Below are 20,647 nucleotides of genomic sequence, written 5' to 3' on the forward strand. Positions count from 1 at the left end.
CGAGCCAAACCAAATCGAACTAGACTAAATCGAATCAGATTAGACCAAATTGAACCAAACTGAACCGGATCGGACCAGGCCAGACCGTCCTGAACCGTAGTGAACCACACTAGACTGGACTGAAACGAACGTAACCAAGTCGAATCGCACTGAACCACAACAGATCGTAGTTGACCGAACTGGATCAAACCTAACTGATCCGGAATGGAACGACTTGAGTCACGTCGGACCAAACCGAACCAAATCAAATCGCATTGAACCGCAACGAAATGTTATGGATCGAACCGAACCAAATTGAACCAAACTGGACCAAACCGGATTGGACCGAAATTGACGGAACTGAACCAGACCGAAATGGATTGAACCGAACCGAACCGAATTGAACCAAACAAAGCTGAATCAAATCAAACTTAACCAAACCGAGTCGTACCTAATCGAATCAAATCGAACCGAATTGATCTAATCTAAACCGAATTGAATCAAATCACATTGAACGACATCGAACCGGGTCAAACTAAACTAGACCAAATCGAATCGGACCGCACCGAACCTAACTAAACCAAATCGAACGAACTTAATTGTTCAATGAACAATCCAACTCATCACGGATCATTTCTCAAAAATCTAAAGTTATGTATTATCCGTAAAAATTAATAATCATATAGAATCTAACAAATAATATAATTTATTAATTAATGTTAATTTATAATAATAATAATAAAATAGCCGATGCGTCGAAATGAGTATGATGTGGAAGAGTATTTCAATTTAAAGGATGCAAAGGATTCAATGTGAGATTTCGAAAGTGCACAAAGGAAAAATCCAGCTCATTTACCCTACTTGGGATGACTCTTGGAATGCTCTTAAAGACAAGAATTGAGGAAAAATTTTCATGCATAACATGTCTCAAACACACACAGGTTTTCCCTACTAATGATAACAACAACGGCGGACCAATGAAGGGACAGGGGGAGCCGTGGCCCCCCTAACTTTTTTTTGAAATTTTTTATTTGTTATATGAAAATTGTTTTGTTTTTTATTTTTTAAATTTTTTTTAAAGAATTTGATTTTTTAGAATTTTTTAAATAATGAAAGTATATATTGGAAATTGATAAGAATTAAAATAGGTATTTTTTATTTATTTTATAAAATATAAAATTTAATGCTAATAAATAATAAAGTATAAAATTAAATTTAATAAAAAATAAACAAATTTATTAAGATATTTTTTATTTTCTCTCTCACTGTTTTTTAAATTTCTCACATATTGTACTCATTTTAGACTTTTACTTGTTTTGTTTTCTTTTGTTTATGAAGAAAAAAAGAAAGTTGAACACAAATTCATTATTTTGTGCTCTCATTTTTGTGTGCTTCTCCTATTATTGAAGAAAAAAGTAATTCTTTTTTTCTCAATTGATAGTGAAATATTAGTTTAATAATTAATATAATTTTTTATCTCACGAGCATTTGGTATATTCATTTTTATAAATATAGAAGAAAAAACAATGCACAAAGTGTTTTTTAATAATTGGTTTTTAATTGTAACTTGATTACCGTATATTTTTCTTTTATTAATTACGTATCACAATTTTTTCTAGATTATGATAAATTATCTTTTAGTATTTTTTGAAAACATAAGTATATTGAAGAAATAAAAGAATAAATTAATTATTTAAAAGTGATAAAATGGAAGCTACCGTGAGGAAGAAAATAGAAAAAATCAATCTTTGACAAAAATAGGAAGTCAATTACATCTACTTGATTGATTTTTTAATCTGTCTCGTCTTATTTTAACTCTTCTTGTTTCTACAACTATATCAGAAAGATAATTTTCTACAATGAAAATTATCAAAATAAGATTGCAAAATAAAATGGAAGATGATTTTTTTTGCTGACGATATGATTATTTACATTAAAAACAAAATATAAAGTAAAAATTTTAGTATTGATTCAATTATTATTCAGTTCAATAATCTTACGAATCCATAATTAAATATATAAATTCAATTATCATTTTATCTATGTCATTTACACCAAAGTTATCAACCTTCTTTATTTCGGTGCAAGTGATCACAAAATGGGTATGTACAAGGAGGATGAATCAGACAAAAATCAAAACTCCTTTATTACAATGTAAATATTCAAACTAATAATGTTGCTTTGCAAACTCTTCCTTCTCAATACGATATAACATTCCAACTCTTGTCAAACCGACCATGTCTACCACAGGGATTTGAGGCTAATGACTACGATCATTTTAATATGTTCCAACCTCGTTTTTTAAAGGTTTAATTAATCCTATAGTACCTAGTTTGGAGCTAGTGTGTCAAATAGGTATCCGATTTTAAAAAAGTGTCAATTGCATCATAACTTTTGAAAATTGCTTCAATTAGGTCCCTTTCAGACAGAGTTGACTAACGCCGTTAGTCAACGTGCCACATGTCAATCTGTGGTTTTTTTGATTTTAAAAAAAAAAAAATTTAAATTTAATTTTTTTTTAATTTTTTAAAAATAAAAAATGAAAATGCCACGTGTCAAGTCTCTGTGTGTGACACGTGGCATTGTCAGTGCCACGTGACATTGTAATGCCACGTGTCAGTGTCACTATCACAGATGTCATTGTGATGATTTCGATTTAGTCCCCATATATGTCTTTTTGTTTCAATTTAGTACTTAAGTATGTGTATATGATTCAATGTTGTACCAATTTTTTTTTAATAATTAAAATATTTTTGTAATCCATTTTTTATATGATTAAAATTAATTAAGTATAAATATATTTACAAAATTAAGTATTAATATTTATAATGTTTCTCTCAATTTCAGACCAAATTTATTATTTGTATAAATGTTATACTAATATTTTTTATTAAAAACGACTTTTTAACATATTACTTTATTAATTACTTTTTTTATTAAGTACTCATGTTTTGTTAATTTTTTTTTTCAAAATAGAACAATATTGTCTCTTACTAATTTTAAATCAAGATTTTTATTGGTATGAATGTTATACTAATTTTTTATTTATTAAAAGTGACTTAATAAAATGACTTTTACCACTAAATTTTAATATAAATATCAAATACTTAATTTTTGTAAAACTTTTATACTTAATTACTTTTAATTTTATAAAAAAATATTTTATTATTAAAAATTATTAGGTCAAAATTGAATCAAATACATAAGTAGGTACTAACTTGAAACGAAAAAACATAAATGAGGACTAAATGAAAATCAACACAATGACATCTGACACGTGGCATTACAATGCCACGTGGCACTGACAATGCCACGTGTCACACACAGGACCTGACACGTGGCATTTTTATTTTTTATTTTTAAAAAAATTAAAAATTAAAAAAAAATAATTTTCTTTAAAAAAAAAACAAAAAAAAAACCACAAATTGACACATGGCACGTTGACTAACTGCGTTAGTCAACTTTGTCTAAAAGGGACCTAATTGAAGCAATTTTCAAAAGTTGGGATGCAATTGACACTTTTTTAAAACCCAGTACCTATTTGACAAACTAGCCCCAAACTGGTTATTATACGATTAATTAAACCTTTTTTAAACTATGCTCACAGAAGAAAATATATCGGGGTGTTTTGAGTGATACGTACCTCATTATTATTTACATATTACGTAATCAAATTATATTAATGAGTTAAATTTTAATCTTTATATTAATTTTAATTTTGTATATTTTTTAAATAAAATATAAATATAGTGTGAAATTGTCTTTTAGGATATGTGTTTTTTTTCTTATTATTTTTATACTTCCATTATGCAATGCATTTAATATATTTTTGTTCTTTTCTTACTTGTTTATTTAAGTTTTTATATTATGAATTTTGTGTGTTAATGAGGGTATAAAGGTTAATTTTATTTCACGTTTTATAAAAAGAAATACAATATTATTAATGATAAACTAAGAAATACCTAAAGAGAAAATAAAAGTGATATGCTTATAAGATATATGATTTAATGAGAAAAAAAATAAAAGAAAAAACAAATATGTGATAAATGTACATAAAATCAATGCACGTTATTGTTCATAACAAAAATTGTTTATTCACTGATGGTGAGTCCAAATGGATTCTTTTTTTTTTAAATTTAAACATGAGTTGTTGTACCAAGTCAGTTGGTCCAGTTGATTTTCAAAGTGTGTTATCATTTACTAAAATTAAAATTAATTTTATTTATTATTTTGTTAAAATTATAGCTGTTTTAAGTTGGGTAATAAATGTGAAAAATTCTAAGGTTAAGTTTCAAGTATGATTAGATTAAAATATACAATAAAAGATTTACATAAAAATTAAATCCTCTTTTTCATTGATACAGGAGTGCAGTTTAACCGTATTGATTAACGATTTATCTATCTGTAAACATGATTAAATAATTATTTTATTTAGTTTATGCTTTCAATAGCAAAAGGTACAAACTCATAACAGGCCCAACAGGTACATAAAAAGAAATAGGCCGAAGTGGTCTGAAGCACAAGGCTTTGCTATGCCAATACTCAGACTGTTTCTTTCTGTATCTCCTTTTTTTACTTTTTTCATCTCATCCCCGTGAAATTTATAAATCCCAAATTATACTTTATTAAAATTATAATAAAAACTTAAAATTTACTGGTGTAAACACTGGCGCTATCGCGCATGTGTCTACGTATTTTTTAAATATGCGTGATATTATATTAGTAGATGATGATATTGTAATGTTATTAAATTAATATATAAAATAAAATTATATTTATTATAAGTAAAGTGAAATATATCATAAAAGATGAGAGAATAACGGTTGATAAATAAGGAAAAAAGAAGAAGAAGCAGAGATAGACCGTTTTATAAAAAAATTTCTAAAATAACGGTCAATTTTTAAAAATTTAATAAATAATTATATTTTAAAGGGTAAAATTGAAATTTTAAAATGTAACAAAAAAAAGAATTTTTTTATCTATTGTTATAGATTTTTCATCTTTTTTCAATTTATTTTTATCATATAATAAAAAGAATTTTTTTTCATATTCAAAATATACATTTTCAAATGCAATTAAAAAATATTTCTAAATTAAATATTAATAAACATATTTTAGTATCCAAAAATATTTCTTGAAATGTTCGATCTAAAATATATTAAAATAATAAATTTCAAAATATATATTTTAAAAAATATTATAACATTTATAACAAAGCACATTTTAAGATGCATTTTATTAATACATACTAGATGAATTTGGAATCATTTTCTATTCTTCAATCCTGAACGCCGCATCCTAGAAGTCACTAAAAGTTTGGATTTGGGTTTACAAACAAGATGAAAACTGTGTTTATTTTAAATTATGAATTTGAAGAAGAGTGAACAAATATATTTGAGAATATAAAGAGAAGATCGTAGTGTTGTTTATTTTGAAAAAGAAAAAGAAAAGAATTTACAAGTAAAGTTTTTGATTAAATTGTATGATTACAATTTTATTTATATAATTAAAATTAATATAAAATAAAATATAGTTATTAATATTATGATTATGATTGTTTTATTATTATTATTATAATAATAATGAGATGTTTGAATAGAGTCACCAACTTGTTGCGTGAAGCCTCAATTCTCTTACATCCGGATGGTAAGAATCAACTAGCTTTCTTCTGTTATTTATATGTTTGTCGATTATCAATAGAAAAGGTGTGTCTCTGTTGGAAGAAAGGGACCACTGTTAGAAAATGTACAGGGTATGAATGAAAGGGTATAATTGTAAATTCATTAAGTTTATGGGGGGTGCAAAAATAAAAAGAGAGGAGCAAGAAGAAACAAACCAATGCTCAACAAATGGGCTGAAAAATATACAATTAAGAGGAGTTGAGTCATTTATGTGTTTACTTCCATTTATTTAGTGTAGGAAGGGATGAGTGAGTGAGTAATTTGTGTTCATTTCTAGTGAGTTGAAGAGACAAGCAAAAATGGATTTGCATTATTATGGTAGGGTTGGGTTATCCTCTCCCTGAGTGTGAAGACAAGTATTTTCGTGTCTTTTACTATACTACATTTCCTTCTTTTTAAAATTAGGAGGAGTTTAATCTTTTATTTGTTTACTTCCATTTATTTACTATAGAAAGGGACGAATGAGAAATAAACAAAAATGAATTTGTATGATGATTGTGTTGGGTTATTTTTCCGAGATGAGAAGATTTAAGGATACACATGTATTTTTTATTGTACTTCCATCTCAAATGTTATTATTATGTCCACTTCCATCATATCCAATTTTATTTTTAAGTTAATTTCATCGAACAATAATTCTCATTTAACAGTTATAATAATTAATAATAACAATAATAGTAATCAAATGTAAAACTTTTCAAATAATATTAATAAAAAATAATACAATGTATTTTTTATTAATAATAATAATAGTTACACCAATTAATTTTTTATTTAAGAACTAATCATCAACATCTTTTCCTAACTTAATTTTAACTCATTAAATCTTTATTTTATATTATTTTTAACCATAAATAAAAATGTGTAATCTTTCTTTTTTATTAATTATTATATCCATAAAAAAATTTCACAAATTTTATCTTTAAATATTTTCACTTTTATCTTCAAAATTTTTAAAACAAATACCATAAACTTGACCTCTAAATCTCTCCCGATGTATCCATTCACTCCCCTCGAATCCATAATTAAAATAAAACAAAACAAATATGTTAGCAATGCAAACGGATTTGCATTAATTGTGAAGCAACAAGTATGAACAACATAGGTAAGCATCTCATGTCACGCAACGCATATTCTCACATGATTCTTTTGCTACATATGTTAACAGAGGAGAAACGTACACGATTTCTTAGCAAATGATCCTATAAGAAGAAAATATTTTTGAAGTATACACATGCATTACTTAATACCCAAAAGAAAGACAACTACCATGTGCGAATTTCCTTTCTCCATTTCACTTCGTAACCCTATTTGCTTATTTGAGTAGGCCAAGTAAAAGTCATTCTTGAATTTTATCTATAATAAGAATTTAAAAGTAATAAAATAAGTTTTTCCATTTATGTTGTAGTCAATAATTTACTCTTAATAATTTTAATAATTTTCTTTCATTTATCAAAAAACATTGTTTATGTGTTAATTTATAAGCTCAAAAATATAACTTAGCATAATGATATAACATTGGAGTTCAATTTTTGCCTTCGTCACACATGAGACATAGGATAATATAAAAAGAGGGGAGTTGAGTGCAGTTACAGTGAAACAATAGGCGATCCGTAACTTACGTTGTCGTTGAACGGAGCACGTTCCCTCACTCTTCTCCGAATTTTTTTCTCTCTTTTTCTTTCTCACATATAACATAACTACTTCCTCCAAATTCTTTTCTTCTTCAATTCAAGTCACACCCTCTTTCAGGTAATTCATATTCTTTGCCCACTCTTTCAATTCTTCTTCTTCGTTCCCTCTTTTACCTTTGAATCTTTTCCAATACCATGCGACGACCTTTCGGAAAATGTTTATCTTTTTTGAAATTGCTTAGAAAATGTTGTTCTTTAATTGAAACAGGTGCCATTTTGTACCTTCTTATTCGTGCCGCTTGCAGTCTGTTGTTGTTTGAGATTATGAGCCACAGAAAATGTTTTTTTGTCTGATTGCATGAGATATTGTTGTATTTGGTTAGAAAAAGAATGTATGGTTTTATCTGTAAGTTGAAGGTTGTGCGGGGCTGGTTGATGCAATTAATGTATCCATCATGATTTATGACTCGTAAACCCTTGTTAAATTGATTGGTGTCTGTTCGAATAATACATGTTTAATTGATATAATGTAAGCTTCTCGTTCATTATTTTCGCTTGAGGGTTAAACATTGTTGCAGCCATTTCAATAGCCATTCAAATTTATTTCGCAAAAATAAAATGCATTATTACCTCACCACAGTTCGCTTGTGTTTACAAACAAGTGTGCCTATCGTTTTGTGAAATGACACCGGAGAACTTTCCTTTTTAAGACAGAGTTTTAATCCTTCTCGCTCAATGAGTTGAAGTGATGATAATGATAATCCTGTAGGCGTTTTCCCTATCAAATCACCTGAATTCATTTTTTAAGTTCATTTATTTTGTTCTTAAGCAGTGATATCTTGTATTTTTCAGAGGTATTTTGTTGCTGGTCCTGTGTGGAAAAAGCAATGCGCTAGTGTAATTATGCCATTTAGTATGTGGTGGTTGCTTTGCCAAGGTTTCTATGTAATTCTTTGTTCAAAAGGAACTGCGCTTTGGTATATAATTATACATGGGATAAATCCATAGGTTCAATCCCTGATCTTTTCTTTTTAATGATATCGTTCTTAATCCTTCAAAAATTTGCAAGAAGTAACTACCAACTATATATTTATGACACGCTGTTATGCTGGATTTAGCATTAGAAGATCAGACTTATATGATAATGTATGCCTCTAGAGTTTTATTTAGCTTGTGTTTTACATTTGATGTGTTTTTTCTTCTTTCAGGTTGTAGCTTCTGACTCATTGAATGAAGAATTCTTGATCAAATAACTGCTTTAGTTGTCATAGTTGAATTCAAATGAAGACGGGCTCCATGATTTTTTCATTATTAAATCTACCTAGATGTAGAATACAAAGATTAGCTAATTACTGGGGAGAAACCTTCCACAGTTTCAGTACGACTAGTGGAAACAATTCTAGCATCAGGCCGGTTGGTTATAGAGTTCATGGTCTTCAGGGAGGACAGAGAAAGAAGTGGACAAGACCTATATCCACAAATTCAGAAGGCAAGGGGAGCACCAAATCAAAAAGTATCAAGCATGAAATTTTGAGTGAAACCATTGTAGCAGGTGCTACAGTAGATGTAAATAAAACACAGCTAGATCAGTTCCAGGAAATTCAGTACCGTGACATACAACAAGAGATTGCCGAGAATAAAGACTTGTCTAGTTTAGTTACTGTTATTGTTTTTGATATCGAAACCACAGGGCTTAGCCGAGAGAATGGAAGGATTATTGAAATTGCACTTCGAGATCTTCAGGGTGGTGAGAACAGCACTTTTCAGACTCTTGTCAACCCTCAATGCAAAGTTCCTAATTCACATATTCATGGCATTACTACCGAGATGGTCAACAAACCTGATGTTCCAAGGTAATCTAAACCTCTAGTTGTCTTTTATATCTTGGGTCAGTAGATCAAACCTGCGTTTACTAAATGAAGTATAAGTATTTCATCGTGTCTTTCCAACACAGCCACATATTATGTGTTAAATTTTATTTGATTGAACAATCAGCAATGGTGAAAAATTTTAAAATTAGCAGAGGGAAAGTCTCAACACCTCAAATTAATTAGTCTACACCCAAAGGATGAAACAATCCATCAAGCGAATAACACCCCACCCCCTAAAGGAACTTGTAAATTTAGACAAAAATGTTGGGAACCTACTACTGAAGGCCCAAGAAACTGGACCACAGTTCCATATGGAAAGTAATAATGAAGGGAGGGAAACTAGTTCAAAGAGATGGAGGGGAGGTTTTATGTATGTAGAGACAGGAGAATAAGGGGTCATGTGTATATATAATTGTTAGTTTTGGCCTTTTGGTAGCCAAGGGGATTTTCCGTCTCTGGAGCTTTAGTTTTGCTCTTCTTGTTTCTTCCTAGTTACTTTCATGACTTTATATTTTAGTTATAAGTTCCCATCTCAAATCGAGAGATACACTTTTTGTTGCTTTGACCCCCTAGTCTTTTTTACGGCCATAGCATGAAGCCATGAACATCTTTGACCAAGTTTAACTCTCTGTATTTTACTTGAGAAGTTAAAAACTAAGCTCTTCAATTTCATTTGTTATCATATATTCTGTCTTATTTCAGGCCTATGGCAGTTTTACATAACAGTAAATTGGATTCCTGTCTACTACTAAGTGTTAGAAAACAGTTCAAACTTGAGAAACTAAGGCTATCAACTGGAAAAGCAGCATATTAAATCATCTCATTTATCTTTATCATAAAGGCATTTGAAGTATGCTAGGGTGGTTATTGGATCATTATGCATTTTTTAAGCCTTCCCTCCCAAGGTGTTCATCTTTCACTCTGACATAGATGTAGAATTGTCCTAAAGTTATTTATGGCCACTTAACAGTTCAATATATCGGGGGTTAGTGTCACTGTCAACTTTATATTTCTTTTTCCTTGTTGATAAAGCACATGACTGGGAAAGAATCTATGGTTTAAACTGACAAGACAACTACTGGAGTTGTTGAATAAGATCTTACTAACCATTTACTTCGTTGGAATCGGCTACCATCACTTGTTCTATATAACTTTTGGAAATTATCATGGAAAGTTCACATTTTTATGTTTGATTTTATAAGTTCATGCTACAAAAAACTTGAAGATCAGGAGGTAGAAATATGATTTTTAATTGTTGATGGATAAAAAATTTACGCCGTTAGTTAATTTTGTGAAGGCAATTATTGAGTATTTTTGCGCTCTTGCAATTTTTTTTGTAGGATGGAGGAACTCATTCCTATTTTGTTGCAATATGTTCGAAGTCGTGAGAAGCCTGGGGGATATGTGTTATTTGTTGCTCATAATGCTCGTATTTTTGATGTCCCTTTCATCATCAACGAATTCCGACGTTGTTCTCAGAACATTCCTGGTAATTGGTTGTTCTCAGACTCCGTGCCTTTAGGACGTGAACGAATGAAATGTGAAGGTCTCCTTCTCTTCTAGTTGTTTCTCTATACGTGCACACATGCTGTTTCTCTGTGAAAAGCTTAACCGTTTGATGTGTTAACAGGAACTGAACTTTCTTCATATAAGCTTTCTGCCCTTCGTGACTTCTACGGAATTAAAGGGGGTGGACCAGATCACAGGGCCATGGAAGATGTGAACACATTGTCCTTGATTCTTCCCAGGCTGACCCGTGATCTGAAATTAACCCTATCTTCTCTTGTCGCAAAATCATTCAAAGAATCAGATATTATCAACTCCAACTCCAAGAAGAAGAAAAATTCAGACTAGTTTTCTGCCTGCATTTTGCACTGATGTTGTGACAATAATTATTGTGACAAAAAAATGGACTCTAGATTTGTACTAAAAGGTAAAAGGAAATTTGTAATTGTTGACTTGTTATTAATGGAATCTCACCAATTGGTACCAAGTTTTGAAGCTTTTACTTCACTGCAAGAATTATTGATTTGATTTTAGTAGAAAAGCAAGCCAGTAAAACAGGACAGTGCAGAGTGCATGTTTAGAACATTGAACAGGATTGTAGGAAGAAAAACTAGGTGAAGTCCTGATTATTTGATAAATATAAGAGGGAAAGCAGATAACATGAAGGAATAATATAAAGTAGGTTTAAATTCCAAAATATGGGGTAAGAATGTGATGATTTAAAATCAGTATCACTAGGAATATTTGGTAATTTAAAATTTAAAGAATTTACAAAATTATAATCTGTAAAATAAATGTAGTGTATGTATAAGGATTTCTCGTATTTAAAAAAAAAATACTCTGTAAATTTACTTTTTCTAAGGGTGAATTAAATTTTGTATATTATTTTTATTCAGTAAAATTATGTCAATTAAAATACATGTTTATATTATTATAAATTATTCAATATACAAATAATATTTGATAATAGGAAATTTTGTTGTTTGTATTGTATGTTATCAAATGTTAAATATAAAGTTAAAGAAACATAAAATATGCTACATGTTCAATAATTCATTATCTCCAACAAAGATAAATTAAATTTGTGAACAGAAATTTCAAAATAACTATCACACTTCAGAAAAAAGAAGAAAAAGAAAGATAACAAATAAATTATACAGTTTTTGGATTAACAAGCCTAAGTCAATACAAATTGTAATAACTAATTAAGGATACCATTTCTTCACACATCTAAAGTTATACTAGTTTTCCATGTGTTAATTCAATAGTTATGCGTTCCTGCTCTTTAGTTTGGATAATCAATTTAAAGTTATTGTATTCTTTAACAGTAATTTTAAATATGAAAATTACTGATTCAGTAAAAAATTATCATATTGATGTTCTTAACAAAATGTTGAACATGCTAATACAAGTTTTACCTTTGCTTTTTAAAAAAAAAAGAAAAAAAAACTAAGGTTCATAAATGTGAAAATAAAAGAAATCAATTAAAATATTAGTAAAAAAGTATAGAAGTAAACAAGAGAAGCATTTTAAGTAAAGAGTGACAAATGAATAAACACATTTAAATAGTCCCATTTAAAATGATAAAACTTATGTAAACACTCTTTACTAACTCATAACAAATGAATTGTAGTATTCCACAAGTTTATTAAGGAATTAACTAATAACATATCTAAAGGACAAATTACAAAAGAAAAATTAAAACAATTAAAATTTATATGACTTGAATAACGGATATTATTTGTTTTCATCTTAATTGAATACTTAGAATATTTAGATTTTTTCATTAAATACTAGAAGACCTTTTAGAAATAAAGAAATAAAAAATTTTGAAATTTCGTTGGGCTTGGCGACAAGGAAATGCAAGTACTGGGCCTAGGAAATATAGAACATAGAGTACTGGTTTGTTACAGAAAAAAATTAAAAGAAAAAACAAATAAAATCAAAATTAAAAGGAAAAATGCTTTCGTTGAGAGTCGAACTCAAGATCTCCCGCTTACTAAACGGGTGCTCTAACCAACTGAGCTACGAAAGCTTTTGAAAATGTTTTGATTTGTCTTATTTTGATTGTATTTATGAACAACATGCTATGTTTCAAGTATTTGAATCTCCTGATTTGTTTCTGTAACAACAAAAGCTGAAATCAATACAGAAAGAACATATGAACATATTTCTTTATGTTATAAATTATTTTAATATGAATATTAACGTATTTAATATAAAAATTTACCATGTCCCCTTACACAATTTTTAATTGAATCAAAATAAAAAAAAGGTTTAAACTGCTGGTAGAAAATTAAATATAATGAATCACTAATTAGCAGTTTAATAGTTAACAGTTACAATAAAATTAAATAAAGGACATATATAATAACATTTAAAATTTTGGATGTAATTAATAATTATGAGTGTAATTTTGTTTTCTAAAATGCAATATCTTATTTAAAGAAGCTACATTCAAGGTTTACATTAAAATACATATACTAGACTGGCGTGTTCATTAACCCAGATTATTTAGAGAAAATGACCAGTGTAAAAAGTTAAACTTCAAGCAAATAATTTGTACAAAATTATTCTTCCACATATTTTCATCCAAAAAATGAACTGTATATATGTATTATCCATAATTATTTTAACAGATATTTTTATTTAACAATTAAAATAACATAATGGCTTTTCAATTTTGTTTTTTCAACACACTAACAAGTTAGCAAAGACAACCATTGTTTCCTAATCATTTATATGCCATTTTTCATAAACTACATAGTATGTCAAATATATATATATATATATATATATATATATATATATATATACGTATTTTAAATGTTGATGGGAATTGTATTGGTAACCTCTTGAGACATTGTATACGTAAATGTATTAAGGGTTTTGCTTGATGTTTTGGAGCCTCTAATTTCATCACCCATGCAAAAACTTACAAGGTTTTCACATGGTTTTAAGATTTCTTCGGAAGTGGGAGCTCAATACATGCACTACTACATAGGTAAATACGCTCACTTATAAATAGAAAATTTTACATTATATTACATACATTAAACAACTCACAATTATACTCAACTCATCATTAAATTAAATTTGTTTTTTTTACACAGATTAAATTCTGTCCAAAAAAGGAGAGAAAGTGCAAATTAGTTACTTCCATAAATAGCATTTAGTTTCTTATTTTAGGAATTCATTTTATTGTTTGTCAAAGTCACAATCCATTAAAACGATATTCAATAATTATTCTATATTTATACTTTATATTTTATTTTTACAATTAATGTACATAATATCAGCTGTAATGGTAAATTATATTGTACCTCATTTGGATAATCAAAGATAAACAAATTGTAGCATTTTATGATCCAATAAATACAAACGAATAAGTGATGACATAGCGGGAAGCTCGGAACTAGTTTGGGGTTCGCTTTTCTACGTTAATATAGACACGAAACTAGAGGGAGAAAATGCAGAGAACCAAGAGAGAGCGAGAGAAAGGACTAGAAATCCCAAACCCATTTTCTTTCTCTTTGCTTTCTTCAATTCCTTCACATTCTCCGTCATTCTTTTGTTTCCTTTTGAAGCTTTTTCTCAGATTGACGGTGTTTATACATTCATTCGTTTTCTTTTCCTTTGAGAATTCAGCTAGACTTTTTTTTCACTCATAGCTAAGAATTTTGTATTATTCTCCTTAAGATTAAACTTTCTTTACGAGTTTTGGGTTAATATATAATAACATTTGAATCCAAGTCTGGCCCCACCATCGGCTTGGTGTTTTTTCTTATGAATTTCTTGAAGCCAGAAAATGGCAACTGAACCAGCTTTAACATTCTCTTTGGCTTCTGTGGTTCAAGAGGTTCTTCAACAGCATGCTAGTCGTTTGGACGCAAACTCGGCATCGAGAAAAACTGAAGAAACCTGTATATATAATCCTTTTCCTCCATTCTTTTCTTATAAATTCCAATTCTTTACTTTCACCATATTATTAAGCAAATCAATTCAATTTTGTTTTTTGGTGTGCATGGGACACTCACTCACTGCTAATATCATTTTTCTTGGCAAAAAAAGATACTGTTTTCGAGTTTCAGCCAATAAATGAAACTTGTTTTTGTTGAAAATTTTATTCTTTTGGCTTCAATAAAGGATCTTGATTGTTCTTACAATGATGGAAAGACATACTTGTAATTGCATGAAGTATAGAAAACCTAAGTGATCTTGAAGAAAGAGTAACATGGATCTTTAACACGGATATTCGCGTCTCGTGTTGTAGCCTTGAGAAGGTATGAAGCAGCTGGTTGGCTACGGAAAACAGTTGGAGTTGTTCGAGGGAAAGACTTGCCAGCTGAGCCTTCCGAAGGAGACTTCAGGATTGGATTGCGTAGTGGGATTATCCTATGTAGTGTTCTTAACAAAATTCAACCTGGAACAGTGAAGGTACCGCATCATGTTAATATATATGTTTGATGTTTCACTTTGTATGCACCCTGTTTTAACGTTTTCTGGACATTTGGACCATGTTGTTAGGTACTTGAAAAACCTAGCGATTCTGTTATTGTTCCTGATGGAGGAACATCTACATACCAGTACCAAGAAAATATAAAGAATTTTCTTGTGGCTATGGAGGACATGGGGCTTCCTACCTTCGGAGTTTCTGATTTGGAACAGGTAGTCTGAAAACTTTATATTCAGTACGTTGATGATTCACTAGATTAAAATCATTGTCGATGTCGTTGATACTGTTATATGTTGCACAATGTAATTTTTATTTTTCTTTAACAATTTTTTGGTTTTTTCTTTCTTGTTGTACACACAGGGAGGAAACTCTGAGAGGGTAGTGAATTGCGTTCTAGAGCTAAAGTCTTATGCCGAACGAAAAGTTGGAGGAGGAAGTGGTTCTGGGAAATATAGTGGGGTTGCGAATGCAAAGCCACCTATGTCTGGGAAACCAATTACGAGGAAAAACTCAGAACCATTCATGAAGTGTATGATTACTGTGCCATCAGGGGATAGAGATGGTGGTTATATGAGTGATCCCGGGCAAGATCGAAGCGAAAGGGTTAGGAAGCTTTATTGTTTATAATATTTTACTGTTTTGTTTAGACGATGAAGATCATCTATCAAAGCTTTTTGAATTGGTATCTGCAGGCTTCTTTTTCCTTAAATTCAATGGTGCGTCAATATTTGTCCGACAAAAATCCAGAAGAAATTCTCTCTGTAAGATTCCTTAATAGATATATGATCGTCAAGCTCTGTTATACATTAGATTCAGAAGATTTTTTTTTTTTGAAAAACAGTGCAAAGCATAATAATATATGTAGCAAAGAACATTTAAAAGATACTTAAACGTATATAGCATAAACCAGTTCTGTTCAATGAATTTATCCTGGATTTTTCTTTTTCTTTGGTGCTATATATGATATGACATGTTTTTGCTATTACAGGCAGTGGAATCCTTGCTTAGCAAAGTCATGGAGGAATGTGAACATCACATGCAAATCCGATGTAAAATGGTTTGTGTCTCTCTCGTCTACCAATGTTCAATTTCATACCCCATGGCAAAATAAAGTCATACTTGTTAACTCATGGCAGTATAAAACAACTGGGGAAGATAAAGCACCCTCTGAAACTGTATGTTCAATTTTAGAAGCTGCTTCTATTAATGAAATGGTAAAATTCAGATTCATAAATGCTTCGTCTTACAAGTGTGCAAATAAAAACGATTAGATTGATCATTATCACGGTCTCAACTGCTCTACTTTTTTTGTTTGATAATTATTATTAAGGTGAAAGAAACGGAAGATGAACCCGCTGTAGAAGAAGAGCATGATGATCTACAAGATAAAAATGATGTAAAAGATGAACAAGATGTACGAGATGAACAGAATGTAAAAGTTGAGCGTGACATTCAAGATGAACACAAGGAACAAAATAAACGAGAGGAAATTTATGAAAAGATGTGCAATGAACACGAAAAAAGAGAACATGAAAAATCAATCCACAAAATTTCGATTTCGAAGCAGCAAAATATAGTTGCGCGACAAAATAGAAGCATCCAGGTAATTTTCAGTATACACCAGAATATGATGTTGACTTTTGTGAAGGGACTAACGAGGTAAAATAACTAATTCAATGCAAACTTTCTCTAGGAATTGAAAAACATTGTCCATCAAACAAAACTAGGAATGCAATTGATGCAAAGTGAACACCAGAAGGAGATCATTAATCTAAGTAAGTTTTAATGACAAAATAAACCCGTCTAAGTCAATATTTAACGAAAACATATGATTTATCTAATTTACTTGTTAACCTTAATAGGCAAGCACCTATACAGCCTAACCTGTGCTGCTTCGGGATACCATAAAGTTCTTGAAGAAAACCGCAAGTTGTATAATGTTGTGCAAGACCTGAAAGGTGAATTGTAATGATGAAGACTTTATATCTATGATTTGTCTCCTTGATTGTTGATGTTGTAAATGAGAATGAAGGGTAAATAAAAATTTCATGTTGATAGGAAATATTAGGGTATACTGTAGAGTCCGACCATTCTTGGGTGGTCAACCAAGCCATTATAGCTCTGTCGGTAACGTGGAAGATGGAAGTATCTCAATCATAACACCTTCCAAATACGGTAAAGAGGGGAAGAAGACATTTAATTTCAATAGAGCATTTGGTCCTTCAGCAACCCAAGGTTCGTCATAATTTCTCCTTCTTGTTGCTACTCAAGGTTTTGATTTGACTCATTATATTTATCATCATTGTTGATATTTACGATTTGGTTACAGGAGAAGTTTTTGCCGACACACAACCTCTTATTCGTTCTGTTTTGGACGGTTATAATGTCTGCATATTTGCCTATGGCCAGACGGGATCAGGAAAAACATTCACTATGGTAATGGATTTAAAAAACCTTGTTTTCACCCTCTTATTCAGACAACTTTATTTGTTGATGTGACTATGCATTGATACAGTCTGGGCCAGATGAACTTAACGATGAGACCATAGGTGTCAACTATCGTGCACTAGGAGACCTTTTCTATCTCTCCGACCAAAGAAAAGATACAATTTCTTATGAAATCTCTGTTCAGATGCTTGAGATTTACAACGAGCAAGTTAGGGACCTACTTACGCCCGATGCCGCTAATAAAAGATATCCTTTCTTTCATAATATACAAACAGTTATATATATTTATCTTTACGCAATGTTGAATATTTGTTTCTCTTTTTGCTTAATGTAATTCTTGACACCTGCATACGTTAGACATCCGCAATAGTTCCCTTAATGGCATCAACGTTCCAGATGCTAACCTTGTTCGGGTTTCATGCACTTCTGATGTCATAAGTTTGATGAACTTGGGACATAAGAATCGTGCTGTTGGTTCTACTGCCATGAATGATCGTAGTAGTCGCTCTCACAGGTAATTAGAAGATTGTTATTGTAAGTTGTGGACTTTATTTCATCTATATCCTCTAACTACTTATGGTATATTATTGCAGTTGTCTTACAGTTCATGTTCAAGGAAAGAACTTGACATCAGGAGGCACAGTTCGTGGTTCCATGCATCTGGTTGATCTGGCAGGAAGTGAAAGGGCTGATAAAACTGAGGCTACAGGGGATAGACTCAAGGAGGCTCAACATATCAACAAGTCACTTTCTGCACTGGGAGATGTAATTTCTGCACTTGCTCAAAAGAGTCCACATGTTCCCTACAGGAACAGCAAACTTACTCAGCTACTTCAAGATTCTCTTGGTATGGTGTTTTCTATTCATTTCACTACATACGACATTTGTTTTTTCTCCTTTTGGCTATTAACGAAGTGTTTTATGGGTCCTAGGAGGGCAAGCAAAGACTCTCATGTTTGTTCATATAAGTCCGGAGGCTGAAGCTCTTGGAGAAACACTTAGCACACTCAAGTTCGCTGAACGAGTCTCCACTGTCGAACTCGGTGCAGCGAGAGTTAATAAAGACAGTTCAGATGTGAAAGAGCTTAAAGAACAGGTTCTTGCATTAACTATTTTATCACGATAACTTCAGATTGAGTGTTTGTTGTGTTTGAGTATTTATGTGCAATCATATTTGTCAGATTGCTAGTTTGAAGGCAGCCTTAGCGAGAAAGGAAGGAGAAGCAGAACAGTTTAATAATGGTGGCAATGAAACACCTAAGCATAAATCATATGCATCTTCTCCTCCTGTGACAAGGCCTTCGAGTGGTGGATCTCGTAAGCTATCAAAGGATGATTCTAGTAGCCTGGATGTAAGTAACATGTTACTTACCTTAATTCCTGCAATTCTGCAACCATGTGATCGGATCATATCTATTTGACACGAACATTATTTTTAATTTATGGAAAAATACTAATAACGTATCACTTGAAGATTGGTTAAGACCTGGTGATGTACCTTGTAGGATCAGAAACATGTTGCATCAACGTTGAAAAGTCAAAGCATAGATCTCCATGACATGGGTGCCAATTCACCTCAATGGCAACCTGTTACAAGTGAAAGAAAGGAGGAAGATAAAGAATCAATTTCTGGAGATTGGGGTGATAACAAGATTTCCATGAACAGAAACGACAGCATAACTAGTGATGATAGTGTTGTGGGAGCGTGGGAAGTAGAAAGCAAACAATCTTCTCCGAGGTTAAGTCCCACTTTTCTCTCAGAGCCTTCTAAAATATCCCTAGACAACTCCTCTCATAAAAAGGACAACCAAGACAATGAAGAATTACAGAGACCCAGTTTTGATATGACTACCACAGATGAATCAGATGAACACGAGATTGCTACTGTAACTAGTGATTCTTCTGAGTCAGACTTGCATTGGCCACCACAAATACCTAAACCAATCACCATTTCCAGTGGATTAGGCATTAAAGCGAAGAAAAAAACTAATCTCAGATCAATAAAGAACTCAGACAGCAGGTAATTTTTACCCTCATGGTTACACTTGCATATAAGTTTCTGAGAAGATATTAACTATAAGATTTGTTTAGGAGTATGATCCCATCATTCATTCCTGCGCCCGTGCCTGTGAATGTGCCTGTGCCTGTTCCCGTTTCATCAAGGAAACAACAACCCAGCCCAGTTACTCAAGGAAGAAAGCTCCCAGGATCTTCTGATGTAAGGAGAAGGTTTGGGAACAGTGCCAAGTGAGAATATGTTCTTCTAAGCCTTTTCTCATTCCTTTGATGACATTTTTATGAGCTTAATCATCATTAAAGATATACTTAACATTCATTTTCTTCTTCTTTAAATATTTATGGCATCAAAGTGATCTTCTAAAGATTTAAGATACATGAATTGGTTTACGTTATTGTCATCGACTCTGACAGAGAAATCATTTGAATGTTGCAACTCTTTAGCACTGGACCAAATTGATGTAGGTGTATGTATAGACAATTGAACTATTAGTTTAGTATTTTCTTTTTTCTTTTTTTATCTCCTTTTGTATCTGTAATTTTGTTCAGGAATTGAGCAGAAGACCTTCTTTCATTTTACATTCTGGTAAAAACATTAAACCAATTCTTTGAGTTCATGTATTTATTTAGTATTCAATGAACCGTTCTCTACAAGGTTAAATTATGTATCCTTGTATGGAAGTATATAAAACTAGACTTGTACAGTGGGACGCATAGGTAGGAATACTTTTATTTTTGTAATATTTTATAATTTTAATTTTCTATTTTTATTTTATTTGAATAACACTATTATTATCCGCAATTTCTTTAATACGTTTATTTTTTTACATCATTTTCTACCATTTCACATTTCAGATTATTACTTATTATATCATTTTAGCGTAGAAACGTTTTTTTTCTTAGGATTATAGTATATATTATTTTACTATTACCGTTTATTATTTTATTATTTATATATAATAAGTATATCAATATGTAAAAAAAAAGTGAAATTTACATTACAGATCAATTAGGCATATGGTAAAATACAAACTACACCAATTTTAATTATTCTAT

The 20,647-nt window shown here is 30.6% G+C and overlaps 2 protein-coding genes and 1 non-coding gene across 6 annotated transcripts; 2 read left to right on the forward strand and 1 right to left on the reverse strand.

The window, feature by feature from the left end:
- The first annotated feature begins 7,200 nt into the window (after positions 1 to 7,200).
- Positions 7,201 to 11,158, forward strand: DPD1 (Polynucleotidyl transferase, ribonuclease H-like superfamily protein). 3 transcript variants are annotated; one of them, XM_028056892.2, is made up of 5 exons: positions 7,246 to 7,412; positions 8,147 to 8,302; positions 8,503 to 9,147; positions 10,506 to 10,711; positions 10,796 to 11,158. In XM_028056892.2, exons 3-5 carry the CDS (start codon positions 8,576 to 8,578, stop codon positions 11,017 to 11,019), a joined length of 1,002 nt encoding a protein of 333 aa, XP_027912693.1. In that variant the 5' UTR covers positions 7,246 to 7,412; positions 8,147 to 8,302; positions 8,503 to 8,575; the 3' UTR covers positions 11,020 to 11,158. The 3 variants fall into 3 exon arrangements, with proteins under 3 accessions (XP_027912669.1, XP_027912693.1, XP_027912726.1); XM_028056868.2 differs by lacking the exon at positions 8,147 to 8,302 and having other exon boundaries at positions 7,201 to 7,412; XM_028056925.2 differs by lacking the exons at positions 7,246 to 7,412; positions 8,147 to 8,302 and adding an exon at positions 7,454 to 7,562.
- Positions 11,159 to 12,632: 1,474 nt separating this feature from the next.
- On the reverse strand, positions 12,633 to 12,706 carry TRNAT-AGU (transfer RNA threonine (anticodon AGU)). The gene has a single exon. It is a non-coding gene; the product is annotated as a tRNA-Thr (tRNA).
- A 1,426-nt stretch (positions 12,707 to 14,132) lies between these two features.
- Positions 14,133 to 20,255, forward strand: LOC114181169 (kinesin-like protein KIN-14G). 2 transcript variants are annotated; one of them, XM_028067533.2, is made up of 19 exons: positions 14,133 to 14,594; positions 14,945 to 15,108; positions 15,199 to 15,339; positions 15,488 to 15,730; positions 15,820 to 15,888; positions 16,116 to 16,184; positions 16,264 to 16,341; positions 16,458 to 16,730; positions 16,821 to 16,902; positions 16,990 to 17,085; positions 17,186 to 17,362; positions 17,457 to 17,563; positions 17,643 to 17,821; positions 17,928 to 18,089; positions 18,169 to 18,422; positions 18,508 to 18,671; positions 18,757 to 18,927; positions 19,081 to 19,595; positions 19,667 to 20,255. In XM_028067533.2, exons 1-19 carry the CDS (start codon positions 14,480 to 14,482, stop codon positions 19,824 to 19,826), a joined length of 3,219 nt encoding a protein of 1,072 aa, XP_027923334.1. In that variant the 5' UTR covers positions 14,133 to 14,479; the 3' UTR covers positions 19,827 to 20,255. The 2 variants fall into 2 exon arrangements, with proteins under 2 accessions (XP_027923334.1, XP_085530942.1); XM_085674816.1 differs by having other exon boundaries at positions 19,087 to 19,595.
- The last annotated feature ends 392 nt before the right edge of the window (positions 20,256 to 20,647 follow it).

The sequence above is a fragment of the Vigna unguiculata genome, chromosome 1, assembly GCF_037176805.1.
Source record: "Vigna unguiculata cultivar grain cowpea cultivar isolate G323 ecotype 2 chromosome 1, ASM3717680v1, whole genome shotgun sequence".
Lineage (NCBI taxonomy): Eukaryota > Viridiplantae > Streptophyta > Magnoliopsida > Fabales > Fabaceae > Vigna > Vigna unguiculata.

Coding starts and splice junctions, on each gene's coding strand:
- DPD1 (XM_028056868.2), top strand. CDS start 8,576: ATGAAGACGGGCTCCATGATTTTTTCATTATTAAATCTACCTAGATGT. Junction 9,148..10,505: donor AACAAACCTGATGTTCCAAG/GTAATCTAAACC, acceptor TTTTTTTTGTAG/GATGGAGGAACTCATTCCTA. Junction 10,712..10,795: donor TGAACGAATGAAATGTGAAG/GTCTCCTTCTCT, acceptor ATGTGTTAACAG/GAACTGAACTTTCTTCATAT.
- LOC114181169 (XM_028067533.2), top strand. CDS start 14,480: ATGGCAACTGAACCAGCTTTAACATTCTCTTTGGCTTCTGTGGTTCAA. Junction 17,086..17,185: donor TGTTGTGCAAGACCTGAAAG/GTGAATTGTAAT, acceptor TCATGTTGATAG/GAAATATTAGGGTATACTGT. Junction 19,596..19,666: donor ATAAAGAACTCAGACAGCAG/GTAATTTTTACC, acceptor AGATTTGTTTAG/GAGTATGATCCCATCATTCA.